Source organism: Nerophis ophidion, linkage group LG03, assembly GCF_033978795.1.
Source record: "Nerophis ophidion isolate RoL-2023_Sa linkage group LG03, RoL_Noph_v1.0, whole genome shotgun sequence".
In the NCBI taxonomy this organism is placed as follows: Eukaryota; Metazoa; Chordata; class Actinopteri; order Syngnathiformes; family Syngnathidae; genus Nerophis; species Nerophis ophidion.
Window position 1 is genome coordinate 81,220,778 of NC_084613.1, and position 14,490 is coordinate 81,235,267.

Sequence of the window (14,490 nt, forward strand, 5' to 3'; positions counted from 1 at the left end):
AAACAAACTTCACTTTATATTTTATATATTTATACTACACAGCAATACCATAACAATGCAATCAAATTCCAAAACTGAACCTGACCCAGCAACACTCAGAACTGCAATAAACAGAGCAATTGAGAGGAGACACAAACACCACACAGAACAAACCAAAAGTAGTGAAACAAAAATGAATATTATCAACAACAGTATCAATATTAGTTATAATTTCAGCATAGCAGTGATTAAAAATCCCTCATTGACATTATCATTAGACATTTATAAAAATAAAAACAAAAGAACAATAGTGTCACAGTGGCTTACACTTGCATCGCATCTCATTAGCTTGACAACATACTGTGTCCAATGTTTTCACAAAGATAAAATAAGTCATATTTTTGGTTATTTTAATAGTTCAAACAAATTTACATTATTGCAATTAGTTGATAAAAAATTGTCTTTTATATTTATAAAAGATTTGAAAAAAAAATCTACTACTCTGCTATTGTGTCAGCAGACAAGGGTATATCCTGCTGAAATCATATGTATTGAATTAATAATCGAGAATCGCGTTGAATCGAAAAAAATCGATATATTATCGAATCGCGACCCCAAGAATCGATATTGAATCGAATCGTGGGACACCCAAAGATTCGCAGCCCTAATATATATATATATATATATATATATATATATATATATATATATATATATATATATATATATATATTTAAACGAAGGAGGTTTTCAAACCAGATGGAATAATCACAAGGCCTCCTTTAGAAACCAGATTTTGCGGAATTCTACAGAACTCAGCAAGCACATTTGGAACCTCAAAGACAATAATGTTGAGTATTCAATAACATGGCAAATTCTTGCATCCAGCACACCTTACAACAGTGGTAATAAAAGATGCAACCTATGCTTAAAAGAGAAACTGTTTACTATATATCATCCAGACCTGTCATCCCTCAACAAGCGCAGTGAAATCATTTCAACATGCCGCCACAGACGGAAACACCTCCTAGGTAACACATGAGCCAATCACCACGCCCCTACGCCTGCCTGTACCCACCCACTCTGTGCCCTATATAAACCATTGTATGTGAATGCTTCCATTAAAATCTCCTGATGATTGAGGGAACCCCTCATGAAACGGTTCCGTTGTGTCCTGAGCAAGACACTTCACCCTTGCTCCTGATGGGTGCTGGGTAGCGCCTTGCATGGCAGCTCCCTCCATCAGTGTGTGAATGTGTGTGTGAATGGGTAAATGTGGAAGTAGTGTCAAAAGCGCTTTGAGTACCTTGAAGGTAGAAAAGCGCTATACAAGTACAACCCAGTAGAGATGAAGTAGTCTTGTGGGTTTTTTTCCCACACCTACATATTGCGCTCTACCACGGTATCGAGCACTATTCTCTGGATAATCCAATACATATATATATATATATATATATATATATATATGCAACATATGTGATTAATACCAAATTATTACTAATTGCCTTATCACATATAAAAGAGGATTATTCACATCTGGGTGAAGACTTACCCCGTCAGACATTGTTACATGGTGTGTGATCGCATTGACAAATGGCCAATTCTGCTTTAAAAGAGAACTTTGGATAAAACTGAGGTAAGGTGTTGGTGTTGCAGCGACAAACGTTCTTATCAAGTTGAAAATACCATCTTGAAACCAACCACGTACTCAAGGAGGGTGCCACTAGCTGAATGCTACATGGACAACAAGCTATGCTGGCAAAGTTTACTGCGTTGATGTTGTCAACAAAAGCAGAAGAAGGTAAGGTGGAAAACCACCAGATGTAGACCACTTAACATCTGTGAAAACCAAGGCAATCACCACAGCTGATCTGTCCTATAATCATTTGAAGAGGCACAAACAGCAAACAGCAGCATCAAGTTGCACCTACTGGCTTATGATGAATATTGGACATCTGTAAGTAATCACAAGGAGCTGCGGTCGCATTGTAGCAAAAAAAGGAGACTGGCAGTGTCACCTGTAAAGGTAAACTAGCGAGTTTGTTTCAACAACTGGTTAGACTAAAGACAAGTACATGCAGATTCATGTTGGTACGATTTGGTCTGCTTTTGAAAAGTGATCTAAGGGGGAATGGTCCTGTATTTTTGCTGCATCTTCACACAGACAGTCTGCAGAGACCTTGGCCAACATGGCAACTAAAGTCTGCCACTCCTAATAACTACATCCTTGATGGATTGACCAGGTAGCCTTCTCTTCATTCCCACCCACTGTACTACTTAAACAACAGAATCAAGTTGCAACTACCGGCTTATGGTGAATATTGGACATCTGTAAGTAATCACAAGGAACTGCGGTCGCATTGTAACAAAAAAGGAGACTGGCAGTGTCACCTGTAAAGGTAAACTAGCGTGTTTGTTTCAACAACTGGTTAGACTAAAGACAAGTACATGCAGATTCATGTTGGTACGATTTTGTCTGCTTTTGGAAAGCGATTTAAGGGGGAATGGTCCTGTATTTTTGCTGCATCTTCACTCAGACAGTCTGCAGAGACCTTGGCAAACATGGCGACTAAAGTTTGCTGCTCATAATAACTACATTCTTAATGGATTGTCCAGGTAGCCTTCTCTTCACTCCCACCCACTGTACTAATCAAACAACAGAATCAAGTTGCAACTACTGGCTTATGATGAATATTGGACATCTGTAAGTAATCACAAGGAACTGCGGTCGCATTGTAACAAAAAAGGAGACTGGCAGTGTCACCTGTAAAGGTAAACTAGCGTGTTTGTTTCAACAACTGGTTAGACTAAAGACAAGTACATGCAGATTCATGTTGGTACGATTTGGTCTGCTTTTGGAAAGCGATCTATGGGTGCATGGTCCTGTATTTTTGCTGCATCTTCACTCAGACAGTCTGCAGAGACCTTGGCCAACATGGCAGCTAAAGTTTGCCACTCCTAATAACTACATCCTTGATGGATTGACCAGGTAGCCTTCTCTTCACTCCCACCCACTGTACTAATCAAACAACAAAATCAAGTTGCAACTACCGGCTTATGATGAATATTGGATATCTGTAAGTAATCACAAGAAACTGCGGTCGCATTGTAGCAAAAAAAGGAGACTGGCAGTGTCACCTGTAAAGGTAAACTAGCGTGTTTGTTTCAACAACTGGTTGGACTAAAGACAAGTACATGCAGATTCATGTTGGTATGATTTGGTAGGCTTTTGGAAAGCGATTTAAGGGGGAATGGTCCTGTATTTTTGCTGCATCTTCACTCAGACAGTCTGCAGAGACCTTGGCAAACATGGCGACTAAAGTTTGCTGCTCATAATAACTACATTCTTAATGGATTGTCCAGGTAGCCTTCTCTTCACTCCCACCCACTGTACTAATCAAACAACAGAATCAAGTTGCAACTACTGGCTTATGATGAATATTGGACATCTGTAAGTAATCACAAGGAACTGCGGTCGCATTGTAACAAAAAAGGAGACTGGCAGTGTCACCTGTAAAGGTAAACTAGCGTGTTTGTTTCAACAACTGGTTAGACTAAAGACAAGTACATGCAGATTCATGTTGGTACGATTTGGTCTGCTTTTGGAAAGCGATCTAAGGGCGCATGGTCCTGTATTTTTGCTGCATCTTCACTCAGACAGTCTGCAGAGACCTTGGCCAACATGGCAGCTAAAGTTTGCCACTCCTAATAACTACATCCTTGATGGATTGACCAGGTAGCCTTCTCTTCACTCCCACCCACTGTACTAATCAAACAACAAAATCAAGTTGCAACTACCGGCTTATGATGAATATTGGATATCTGTAAGTAATCACAAGAAACTGTGGTCGCATTGTAGCAAAAAAGAAGACTGGCAGTGTCACCTGTAAAGGTAAACTAGCGTTTTTGTTTCAACAACTGGTTAGACTAAAGACAAGTACATGCAGATTCATGTTGGTACGATTTGGTTTGCTTTTGGAACGCGATGTAAGGGGGAATGTTTCTGTATTTTTGCCGCATCTTCACTCAGACAGTCTGCAGAGACCTTGGCCAACATGGCAGCTAAAGTTTGCCAGTCCTAATAACTACATCCTTGATGGATTGACCAGGTAGCCTTCTCTTCACTCCCACACACTGTACTACTCAAACAACAGAATCAAGTTGCAACTACCGGCTTATAATGAATATTGGATATCTGTAAGTAATCACAAGGAGCTGCGGTCGCATTGTAGCAAAAAAAGGAGACTGGCAGTGTCACCTGTAAAGGTAAACTAGCGTGTTTGTTTCAACAACTGGTTAGACTAAAGACAAGTACATGCAGATTCATGTTTGTACGATTTTGTCTGCTTTTGGAACGCGATGTAAGGGGGAATGTTTCTGTATTTTTGCCGCATCTTCACTCAGACAGTCTGCAGAGACCTTGGCCAACATGGCAGCTAAAGTTTGCCACTCCTAATAACTACATCCTTGATGGATTGACCAGGTAGCCTTCTCTTCACTCCCACCCACTGTACTAATCTAACAACAAAATCAAGTTGCAACTACCGGCTTATGATGAATATTGGATATCTGTAAGTAATCACAAGAAACTGCGGTCGCATTGTAGCAAAAAAAGGAGACTGGCAGTGTCACCTGTAAAGGTAAACTAGCGTGTTTGTTTCAACAACTGGTTGGACTAAAGACAAGTACATGCAGATTCATGTTGGTATGATTTGGTAGGCTTTTGGAAAGCGATTTAAGGGGGAATGGTCCTGTATTTTTGCTGCATCTTCACTCAGACAGTCTGCAGAGACCTCGGCCAACATGGCAGCTAAAGTTTGCCACTCCTAATAACTACATTCTTAATGGATTGTCCAGGTAGCCTTCTCTTCACTCCCACCCACTGTACTAATCAAACAACAGAATCAAGTTGCAACTACTGGCTTATGGTGAATATTGGACATCTGTAAGTAATCACAAGGAACTGCGGTCGCATTGTAACAAAAAAGGAGACTGGCAGTGTCACCTGTAAAGGTAAACTAGCGTGTTTGTTTCAACAACTGGTTAGACTAAAGACAAGTACATGCAGATTCATGTTGGTACGATTTGGTCTGCTTTTGGAAAGCGATCTATGGGTGCATGGTCCTGTATTTTTGCTGCATCTTCACTCAGACAGTCTGCAGAGACCTTGGCCAACATGGCAGCTAAAGTTTGCCACTCCTAATAACTACATCCTTGATGGATTGACCAGGTAGCCTTCTCTTCACTCCCACCCACTGTACTAATCAAACAACAAAATCAAGTTGCAACTACCGGCTTATGATGAATATTGGATATCTGTAAGTAATCACAAGAAACTGCGGTCGCATTGTAGCAAAAAAAGGAGACTGGCAGTGTCACCTGTAAAGGTAAACTAGCGTGTTTGTTTCAACAACTGGTTGGACTAAAGACAAGTACATGCAGATTCATGTTGGTATGATTTGGTAGGCTTTTGGAAAGCGATTTAAGGGGGAATGGTCCTGTATTTTTGCTGCATCTTCACTCAGACAGTCTGCAGAGACCTTGGCAAACATGGCGACTAAAGTTTGCTGCTCATAATAACTACATTCTTAATGGATTGTCCAGGTAGCCTTCTCTTCACTCCCACCCACTGTACTAATCAAACAACAGAATCAAGTTGCAACTACTGGCTTATGATGAATATTGGACATCTGTAAGTAATCACAAGGAACTGCGGTCGCATTGTAACAAAAAAGGAGACTGGCAGTGTCACCTGTAAAGGTAAACTAGCGTGTTTGTTTCAACAACTGGTTAGACTAAAGACAAGTACATGCAGATTCATGTTGGTACGATTTGGTCTGCTTTTGGAAAGCGATCTAAGGGCGCATGGTCCTGTATTTTTGCTGCATCTTCACTCAGACAGTCTGCAGAGACCTTGGCCAACATGGCAGCTAAAGTTTGCCACTCCTAATAACTACATCCTTGATGGATTGACCAGGTAGCCTTCTCTTCACTCCCACCCACTGTACTAATCAAACAACAAAATCAAGTTGCAACTACCGGCTTATGATGAATATTGGATATCTGTAAGTAATCACAAGAAACTGTGGTCGCATTGTAGCAAAAAAGAAGACTGGCAGTGTCACCTGTAAAGGTAAACTAGCGTTTTTGTTTCAACAACTGGTTAGACTAAAGACAAGTACATGCAGATTCATGTTGGTACGATTTGGTTTGCTTTTGGAACGCGATGTAAGGGGGAATGTTTCTGTATTTTTGCCGCATCTTCACTCAGACAGTCTGCAGAGACCTTGGCCAACATGGCAGCTAAAGTTTGCCAGTCCTAATAACTACATCCTTGATGGATTGACCAGGTAGCCTTCTCTTCACTCCCACACACTGTACTACTCAAACAACAGAATCAAGTTGCAACTACCGGCTTATAATGAATATTGGATATCTGTAAGTAATCACAAGGAGCTGCGGTCGCATTGTAGCAAAAAAAGGAGACTGGCAGTGTCACCTGTAAAGGTAAACTAGCGTGTTTGTTTCAACAACTGGTTAGACTAAAGACAAGTACATGCAGATTCATGTTTGTACGATTTTGTCTGCTTTTGGAACGCGATGTAAGGGGGAATGTTTCTGTATTTTTGCCGCATCTTCACTCAGACAGTCTGCAGAGACCTTGGCCAACATGGCAGCTAAAGTTTGCCACTCCTAATAACTACATCCTTGATGGATTGACCAGGTAGTCTTCTCTTCACTCCCACCCACTGTACTAATCTAACAACAAAATCAAGTTGCAACTACCGGCTTATGATGAATATTGGATATCTGTAAGTAATCACAAGAAACTGCGGTCGCATTGTAGCAAAAAAAGGAGACTGGCAGTGTCACCTGTAAAGGTAAACTAGCGTGTTTGTTTCAACAACTGGTTGGACTAAAGACAAGTACATGCAGATTCATGTTGGTATGATTTGGTAGGCTTTTGGAAAGCGATTTAAGGGGGAATGGTCCTGTATTTTTGCTGCATCTTCACTCAGACAGTCTGCAGAGACCTCGGCCAACATGGCAGCTAAAGTTTGCCACTCCTAATAACTACATTCTTAATGGATTGTCCAGGTAGCCTTCTCTTCACTCCCACCCACTGTACTAATCAAACAACAGAATCAAGTTGCAACTACTGGCTTATGGTGAATATTGGACATCTGTAAGTAATCACAAGGAACTGCGGTCGCATTGTAACAAAAAAGGAGACTGGCAGTGTCACCTGTAAAGGTAAACTAGCGTGTTTGTTTCAACAACTGGTTAGACTAAAGACAAGTACATGCAGATTCATGTTGGTACGATTTTGTCTGCTTTTGGAAAGCGATTTAAGGGGGCATGGTCCTGTATTTTTGCTGCATCTTCACTCAGACAGTCTGCAGAGACCTCGGCCAACATGGCAGCTAAAGTTTGCCACTCCTAATAACTACATCCTTGATGGATTGACCAGGTAGCCTTCTCTTCACTCCCACCCACTGTACTACTCAAACAACAGAATCAAGTTGCACCTACCGGCTTATGATGAATATTGGATATCTGTAAGTAATCACAAGGAACTGCGGTCGCATTGTAGCAAAAAAGGACACCGGCAATGTCACCTGTAAAGGGAAACTAGCGTGTTTGTTTCAACAACTGGTTAGACTAAAGACAAGTACATGCAGATTCATGTTGGTACGTTTCGGTCTGCTTTTGGAAAGCGATCTAAGGGGGAATGGTCCTGTATTTTTGCTGCATCTTTACTCAGACAGTCTGCAGAGACCTTGGCCAACATGGCAGCTAAAGTTTGCCACTCCTAATAACTACATCCTTGATGGATTGACCAGGTAGCCTTCTCCTCACTCCCACCCAGTGTACTACTCAAACAACAGAATCAAGTTGCACCTACCGGCTTATGATGAATATTGGACATCTGTAAGTAATCACAAGGAACTGCGGTCGCATTGTAGCAAAAAAAGGAGACTGGCAGTGTTACCTGTAAAGGGAAACTAGCGTGTTTGTTTCAACAACTGGTTAGACTAAAGACAAGTACATGCAGATTCATGTTGGTACGATTTGGTCTGCTTTTGGAACGCGATCCAAGGGGGAATGGTCCTGTATTTTTGCTGCATCTTCACTCAGACAGTCTGCAGAGACCTTGGCCAACATGGCAGCTAAAGTTTGCCACTCCTAATAACTACATCCTTGATGGATTGACCAGGTAGCCTTCTCTTCACTCCTACCCACTGTACTAATCAAACAACAGAATCAAGTTGCAACTACCGGCTTATGATGAATATTGGATATCTGTAAGTAATCACAAGGAACTGCGGTCGCATTGTAGCAAAAAAAGACACCGGCAATGTCACCTGTAAAGGGAAACTAGCGTGTTTGTTTCAACAACTGGTTGGACTAAAGACAAGTACATGCAGATTCATGTTGGTATGATTTGGTAGGCTTTTGGAAAGCGATTTAAGGGGGAATGGTCCTGTGTTTTTGCTGCATCTTCACTCAGACAGTCTGCAGAGACCTTGGCCAACATGGCAGCTAAAGTTTGCCACTCCTAATAACTACATCCTTGATGGATTGACCAGGTAGCCTTCTCTTCACTCCCACCCTCAGTCAGCTGGAGGCCAGTTAATGAAGAGCAGGATTTACACAAAGACGGGGGAGGAGTACGGCCCCCTGCAGAGTGCATGCCAGGAGGAGAGGAGACGAGTGGAAGGTAAAAAGAAGAAGTGGAGATGGAGAGGATCTAGGTCTAGCATGTCCGACACAACGAGCTCCTACCGTCTGTTGCAGGTCTGGGATTCCGATGCGGATGACGACGGTGTTGCCCGTGGGTTCCTCCATGGATGCTGCGGCTCCGTGGCCCCGCGGCTCTGCGCCGGGACGGGAAGGCGTCGTGGGAGCGGCGACCGACACGCAGACGCCGCCGTCCTCTTCCAGGGAGCTGCCGCTGTCAGTGCTGGCTCCCTGGCTGCCCGTGGCCGTGTGTGTGTGTGTGTCAGCGTGCGTGTGTGTGTGTGTGAGAGTGTGTGTGTGCTACTCCTGCCGTGGAGGGCTGGGTGGCTCATGTTTGCCGGCTGCCGGACGCAGAGGCATGCTCCATGTGAGGGACTTGGACTCTGGTCTCTCTCTCTCTACACACACACACACACACGCGCGCACACACACACTCTGCTGGTCCTTACTCACATTGAACACACACACCTCTTGTTGCCGCATGCATCTCTCGCCTGGGAAGCAAGCAGAGGAAGAGGGGCGGGGGTGAGGGTGAGGAAGGGAAAGAAGAGCATGAGTGAAGTGAAAACATGTGGATGATGACAATTGACACACTCACCCGTACACACACACACACACTCACACACACACACACACACACACACTGGGACAAGGGGAGGGTGTTTGTTCGGATCAATGCTGACCACAACGTGACCATCATGCTCAGATGAGGCTGCTCAAACACACACAGCAAACAATGTCAACATGTCGCTACGATGAGTTGGTGTTTTTGTTTTGTTGTCCCTACAATCGTAGGTACACGATATACGATTCGTTATTTAGTGATCGTTATTTTTACTTGTGTTTTTGTTTTGCTGTCTATACAATCGTATTTATATTATATATTATTCATTATTTAGTCATAAATTTAGCTTTTTACTTGTGTTTTTGTTTTGTTGTCTATACAATCGTATGTGCGCTATATAGTATTCATTATTTAACGATAATTGTTCCTTTTTACTTGTGTTTTTGTTTTGTTGTCTATACAATTGTATGTGTGCTATTTATTATTCGTTATTAAGTGATAATGTTTGTTTATTACTTGTGTTTTTGTTTTGTTGTCTATACAATCGTATGTGCGCTATATATTATTCGTTATTTAGCGATTATTTTTCCTTTTTACTTGTGTTTTTGTTTTGTTGTCTATACAATTGTATGTGTGCTATTTATTATTCGTTATTAAGTGATAATGTTTGCTTTTTACTGGTGTTTATGTTTTGTTGTCTAAACAATCGGTTGTGCGCTATATATTATTCGTTATTTAGCGATTATTTTTCCTTTTTACTTGTGTTTTTGTTTTGCTGTCTTTACAATCGTATTTGCATTAGATATTTTTCATTATTTAGTCATAAATTTAGGTTTTTACTTGTGTTTTTGTTTTGTTGTCTATACAATCGTATGTGCGCTATATATTATTCATTATTTAGCGATTATTTTTCCTTTTCACTTGTGTTTTTGTTTTGTTGTCCATACAATTCTACGTGTGCTATTTATTATTCGTTATTAAGTGATAATGTTTGCTTTTTACTGGTGTTTTTGTTTTGTTGTCTATACAATCGTATGTGCGCTATATATTATTCATTATTTAGCGATTATTTTTCCTTTTCACTTGTGTTTTTGTTTTATTGTCCATACAATTGTACGTGTGCTATTTATTATTCATTATTAAGTGATAATGTTTGCTTATTACTTGTGTTTTTGTTTTGTTGTCTATACAATCGTATGTGCGCTATATATTATTCATTATTTAGCGATTATTTTTCCTTTTTACTTGTGTTTTTGTTTTGCTGTCTTTACAATCGTATTTGCATTAGATATTTTTCATTATTTAGTCATAAATTTAGGTTTTTACTTGTGTTTTTGTTTTGTTGTCTATACAATCGTATGTGCGCTATATAGTATTCATTATTTAACGATAATTTTTTCTTTTTACTTGTGTTTTTGTTTTGTTGTCTATACAATTGTATGTGTGCTATTTATTATTCGTTATTAAGTGATAATGTTTGCTTTTTACTGGTGTTTTTGTTTTGTTGTCTATACAATTGTATGTGTGCTATATATTATCCGTTATTTAGCGATTATTTTTCCTTTTTACTTGTGTTTTTGTTTTGTTGTCCATACAATTGTATGTGCGCTATTTATTATTCATTATTAAGCGATAATGTTTGCTTTATACTTGTGTTTTTGTTTTGTTGTCTATACAATTGTATGTGTGCTATTTATTATTCATTATTAAGTGATAATTTTTGCTTTTTACTTGTGTTTTTGTTCGGTGGTCCAAACAATCGGTTGTGTGCTATATATTTTTCATTATTTAAAGAAAATTGTTTGCATTTTACTTGTGTTTTTGTTTTGTTGTCAATACAATCATATGTGCGCTAGATTTTATTAATTATTTAGTGACCAATTTTGGGTTTGCTTGTGTTTTTGTTTTGGTGTCCATACAATTGTATGTGTGCTATATATTGTATTATACATTATTTAAAGATCTTTTTTTTATATTTTACATGTGTTTAGGTTTTGTTGTCTATAAATTCATATGTAGGCTATATATTATTAATTATTTAGTGATCATGTTTGGGTTTTACTTGTGTTTTCGTTTTGTTGTCCATACAATCGTATGTGCGCTATATATAATTCATTATTTAGAGATTATTTTAGTTTTTTCTTTGTGTTTTTGATTTGTTGTTCATATGTGCGCTATATATTATTATTTATTTAGTGATAATTTTTGGGTTTTACTTGTGTTTTTGTTTTGTTGTCCATACAATCGTATGTACGCAATATATAATTCATTATTTACAGATTATATTAGTTTTTTCTTTGTGTTTTTGATTTGTTGTTCATATGTGTGCAATATATTGTTAATTTTTTAGTGATCATTTTTGGGTTTTACTTGTGTTTTTTTTTTTTTTTGTCCATACAATCGTATGTGCGCTACATATTATTCATTATTAAAGATATTTTTTTTGCATTTTACCTGTGTTTTTGTTTTGTTGTATATAAATTCATATGTACGCTATATATTATTAATTATTTAGTAATCATGTTTGAGTTTTACTTGTTTTTTTTTGTTGTCCATACAATCGTATGTGCGCTATGTATAATTCATTATTTAGAGTTTATTTTAGTTTTTTCTTATTGTGTTTTTGATTTGTTGTTTATACAATCGTATGTGCGCTATATATTATTCGTTATTTTGTCATGTTTTTTGCATTTTACTTGTATTTTTGTTTTGTTGTCTAAATAATTGTATGTACACTATATATAATTCATTATTTAGTGATCATTTTTGTTTTTTAGTGGTGTTTTTGTTTGGTTGTCAATAAAATCGTACGTGCGCTATATTGTTATTCATTACTTAGAGATAATTTTAGTTTTTTACTTGTGTTTTTGTTTTGTTGTCAGTACAATTGTATGTGTGCTATATAATATTCATTATTTAGCGATATTTTTTTATTTTACTTGTGTTTTTGTTTTGTTGTCAATACAATCGCATGTGCGCATATTATTCAACATTTAGTGATCATTTTGGTTTTTACTTATGTTTTTGTTTTGTTTTCTATACAATCATATGTGCACTGTATATCATTCATTATTTAGTGATTATTTTGTTTTTTTACTTGTGTTTTTGTTTTGTTGTCTGTACATTCGTATGTGCGCTATATGTTATTCATTATTTAGTGATCATTTTTGGTTTTCAGTGGCGTTTTTGTTTTGTTGTCTATACAATTGTATGTGTGCTATATATCCTATCCATCCATTTTCTACCGCTTATTCCTTTCGGGGTCACGGGGGGCTGGATAGGCTGGAGCCTATCTCAGCTACAATTGGGCGGAAGGCTGTACACTCTGGACAAGTTGCGCTATATATTATTCATTATTCAGTGATCATATTACTTATGTTTTTGTTTTGTTGTCTGTACAATTGTATGTGCGCTATATGTTATGCATTGTTTAGTGATCATTTTTGTTTTTTACGTGTGTTTTTGTTGTTGTCTGTACATTCGTATGTGCGCTATATGTTATTCATTTAGTGATCATTTTTGGTTTCCAGTGGTGTTTTTGTTTTGTTGTCTATACAATCGTACGTGCGCTATTTTGTTAGTCATTACTTAGAGAGAATTTTTGGCTTTTACTTGTGTTTTTGTTTTGTTGTCTGCACAATTATGTGTGGGCATTGTGTATAGCATTCATTATTTAGTGATAAATTTAGGATTTTACTTTTTTGTTTTGTTATCTACATAATCGCATGTGCGCTATATATTATTCATCATTTAGTGATCATTTTGGTTTTTACTTATGTTTTTTGTTTTGTTGTCTGTAGAATCATATGTGCGCTATATATTTTTCATTATTTAGTGATCATATTACTTATGTTTTTGTTTTGTTGTCTGTACAATTGTATGTGCGCTATATTTTATTCATTGTTTAGTGATAATTTTTGTTTTTTACGTGTGTTTTTGTTTGGTTGTCTGTACAATTGTATGCACACTATATAGTATTCATTATTTAGTGATAATTTTTGGATTTTACTTTTGTTTTGTTTTGTTATCCACACAATCGCATGTGCGCCAAATATACATTATTTACTGATCATTTTGGTTTTTACTTATATTTTTTGTTTTGTTGTCCATCCAATCATATGTGCGCTGTATATTTTTCAATATTTAGTGATCATATTACTTATGTTTTTGTTTTGTTGTCTGTACAATTGTACGTGCGCTATATATTATTCATTGTTTAGTGATAATTTTTGTTTATTACGTGTGTTTTTGTTTTGTTGTCTCTACAATTGTATGCAGGCTATTTAGTATTCATTATTTAGTGATAATTTGTGGATTTCACTTGTGTTTTTGTTTTGTTATCTATACAATCGCATGTGCGCTATATATTATTCATTATTTAGTGATCATTATGGTTTTTACTTATGTTTTTTGTTTTGTTGTCTGTAGAATCATGTGCGCTATGTATCATTCATTATTTAGTGATCATATTACTTATGTTTTTGTTTTGTTGTCTGTACAATTGTATGTGTGCTATATATTATTCATCTTTTAGTGACAATTTTTGTTTTTTACGTGTGTTTTTGTTTTGTTGTCTGTACAATGGTATGCACGCTATATATAATTAATTATTTAGTAATAATTTTTTGGATTTCACTTATGTTTTTGTTTTGTTGCCTGTACAATTATATGTGCGCTATATATAATTTAGTGATCATTTTTGTTTTTTACTTGTGTTTTTGTTTTGTTGTCTATACAATTGCATGTGTGCTATATATTAGTAATTCATATATTGCAGTATTTGAAAGTCTACTCTGATAACTATTTCCTTGCATGGTCCTCTTTGAGTCTTTGACAGAGATCAACTCTTTGATATTCAAAACTAAAGCATATTTTTCCTGAAATGAAGGATAGAGATGTCAACATATTACCAATGCAGAATGTAAAATATGAACAGCGTCTGGCAGAGGAGATAGTCCTATGCACTACCTATCACTCCACCTATGCACTACCTATCACTCCACCTATGCACTACCATATCACTCCACCTATGCACTACCTATCACTCCACCTATGCACTACCTATCACTCCACCTATGCACTACCTATCACTCCACCTATGCACTACCATATCACTCCACCTATGCACTACCTATCACTCCACCTATGCACTACCTATCACTCCACCTATGCACTACCATATCACTCCACCTATGCACTACCTA

General features: G+C 37.7%; 1 protein-coding gene across 1 annotated transcript in view; it reads right to left on the reverse strand.

The window, feature by feature from the left end:
• Positions 1-14,490, reverse strand: part of shank3a (SH3 and multiple ankyrin repeat domains 3a) — a 444,336-nt gene that overhangs the window by 273,797 nt on the left and 156,049 nt on the right. The window contains exon 3 of the mRNA XM_061896187.1: positions 8,767-9,215. Within this exon, the coding sequence (XP_061752171.1) occupies positions 8,767-8,829 (63 nt within the window). The 5' untranslated portion in view covers positions 8,830-9,215. The remainder of the gene's footprint in view (positions 1-8,766; positions 9,216-14,490) is intronic.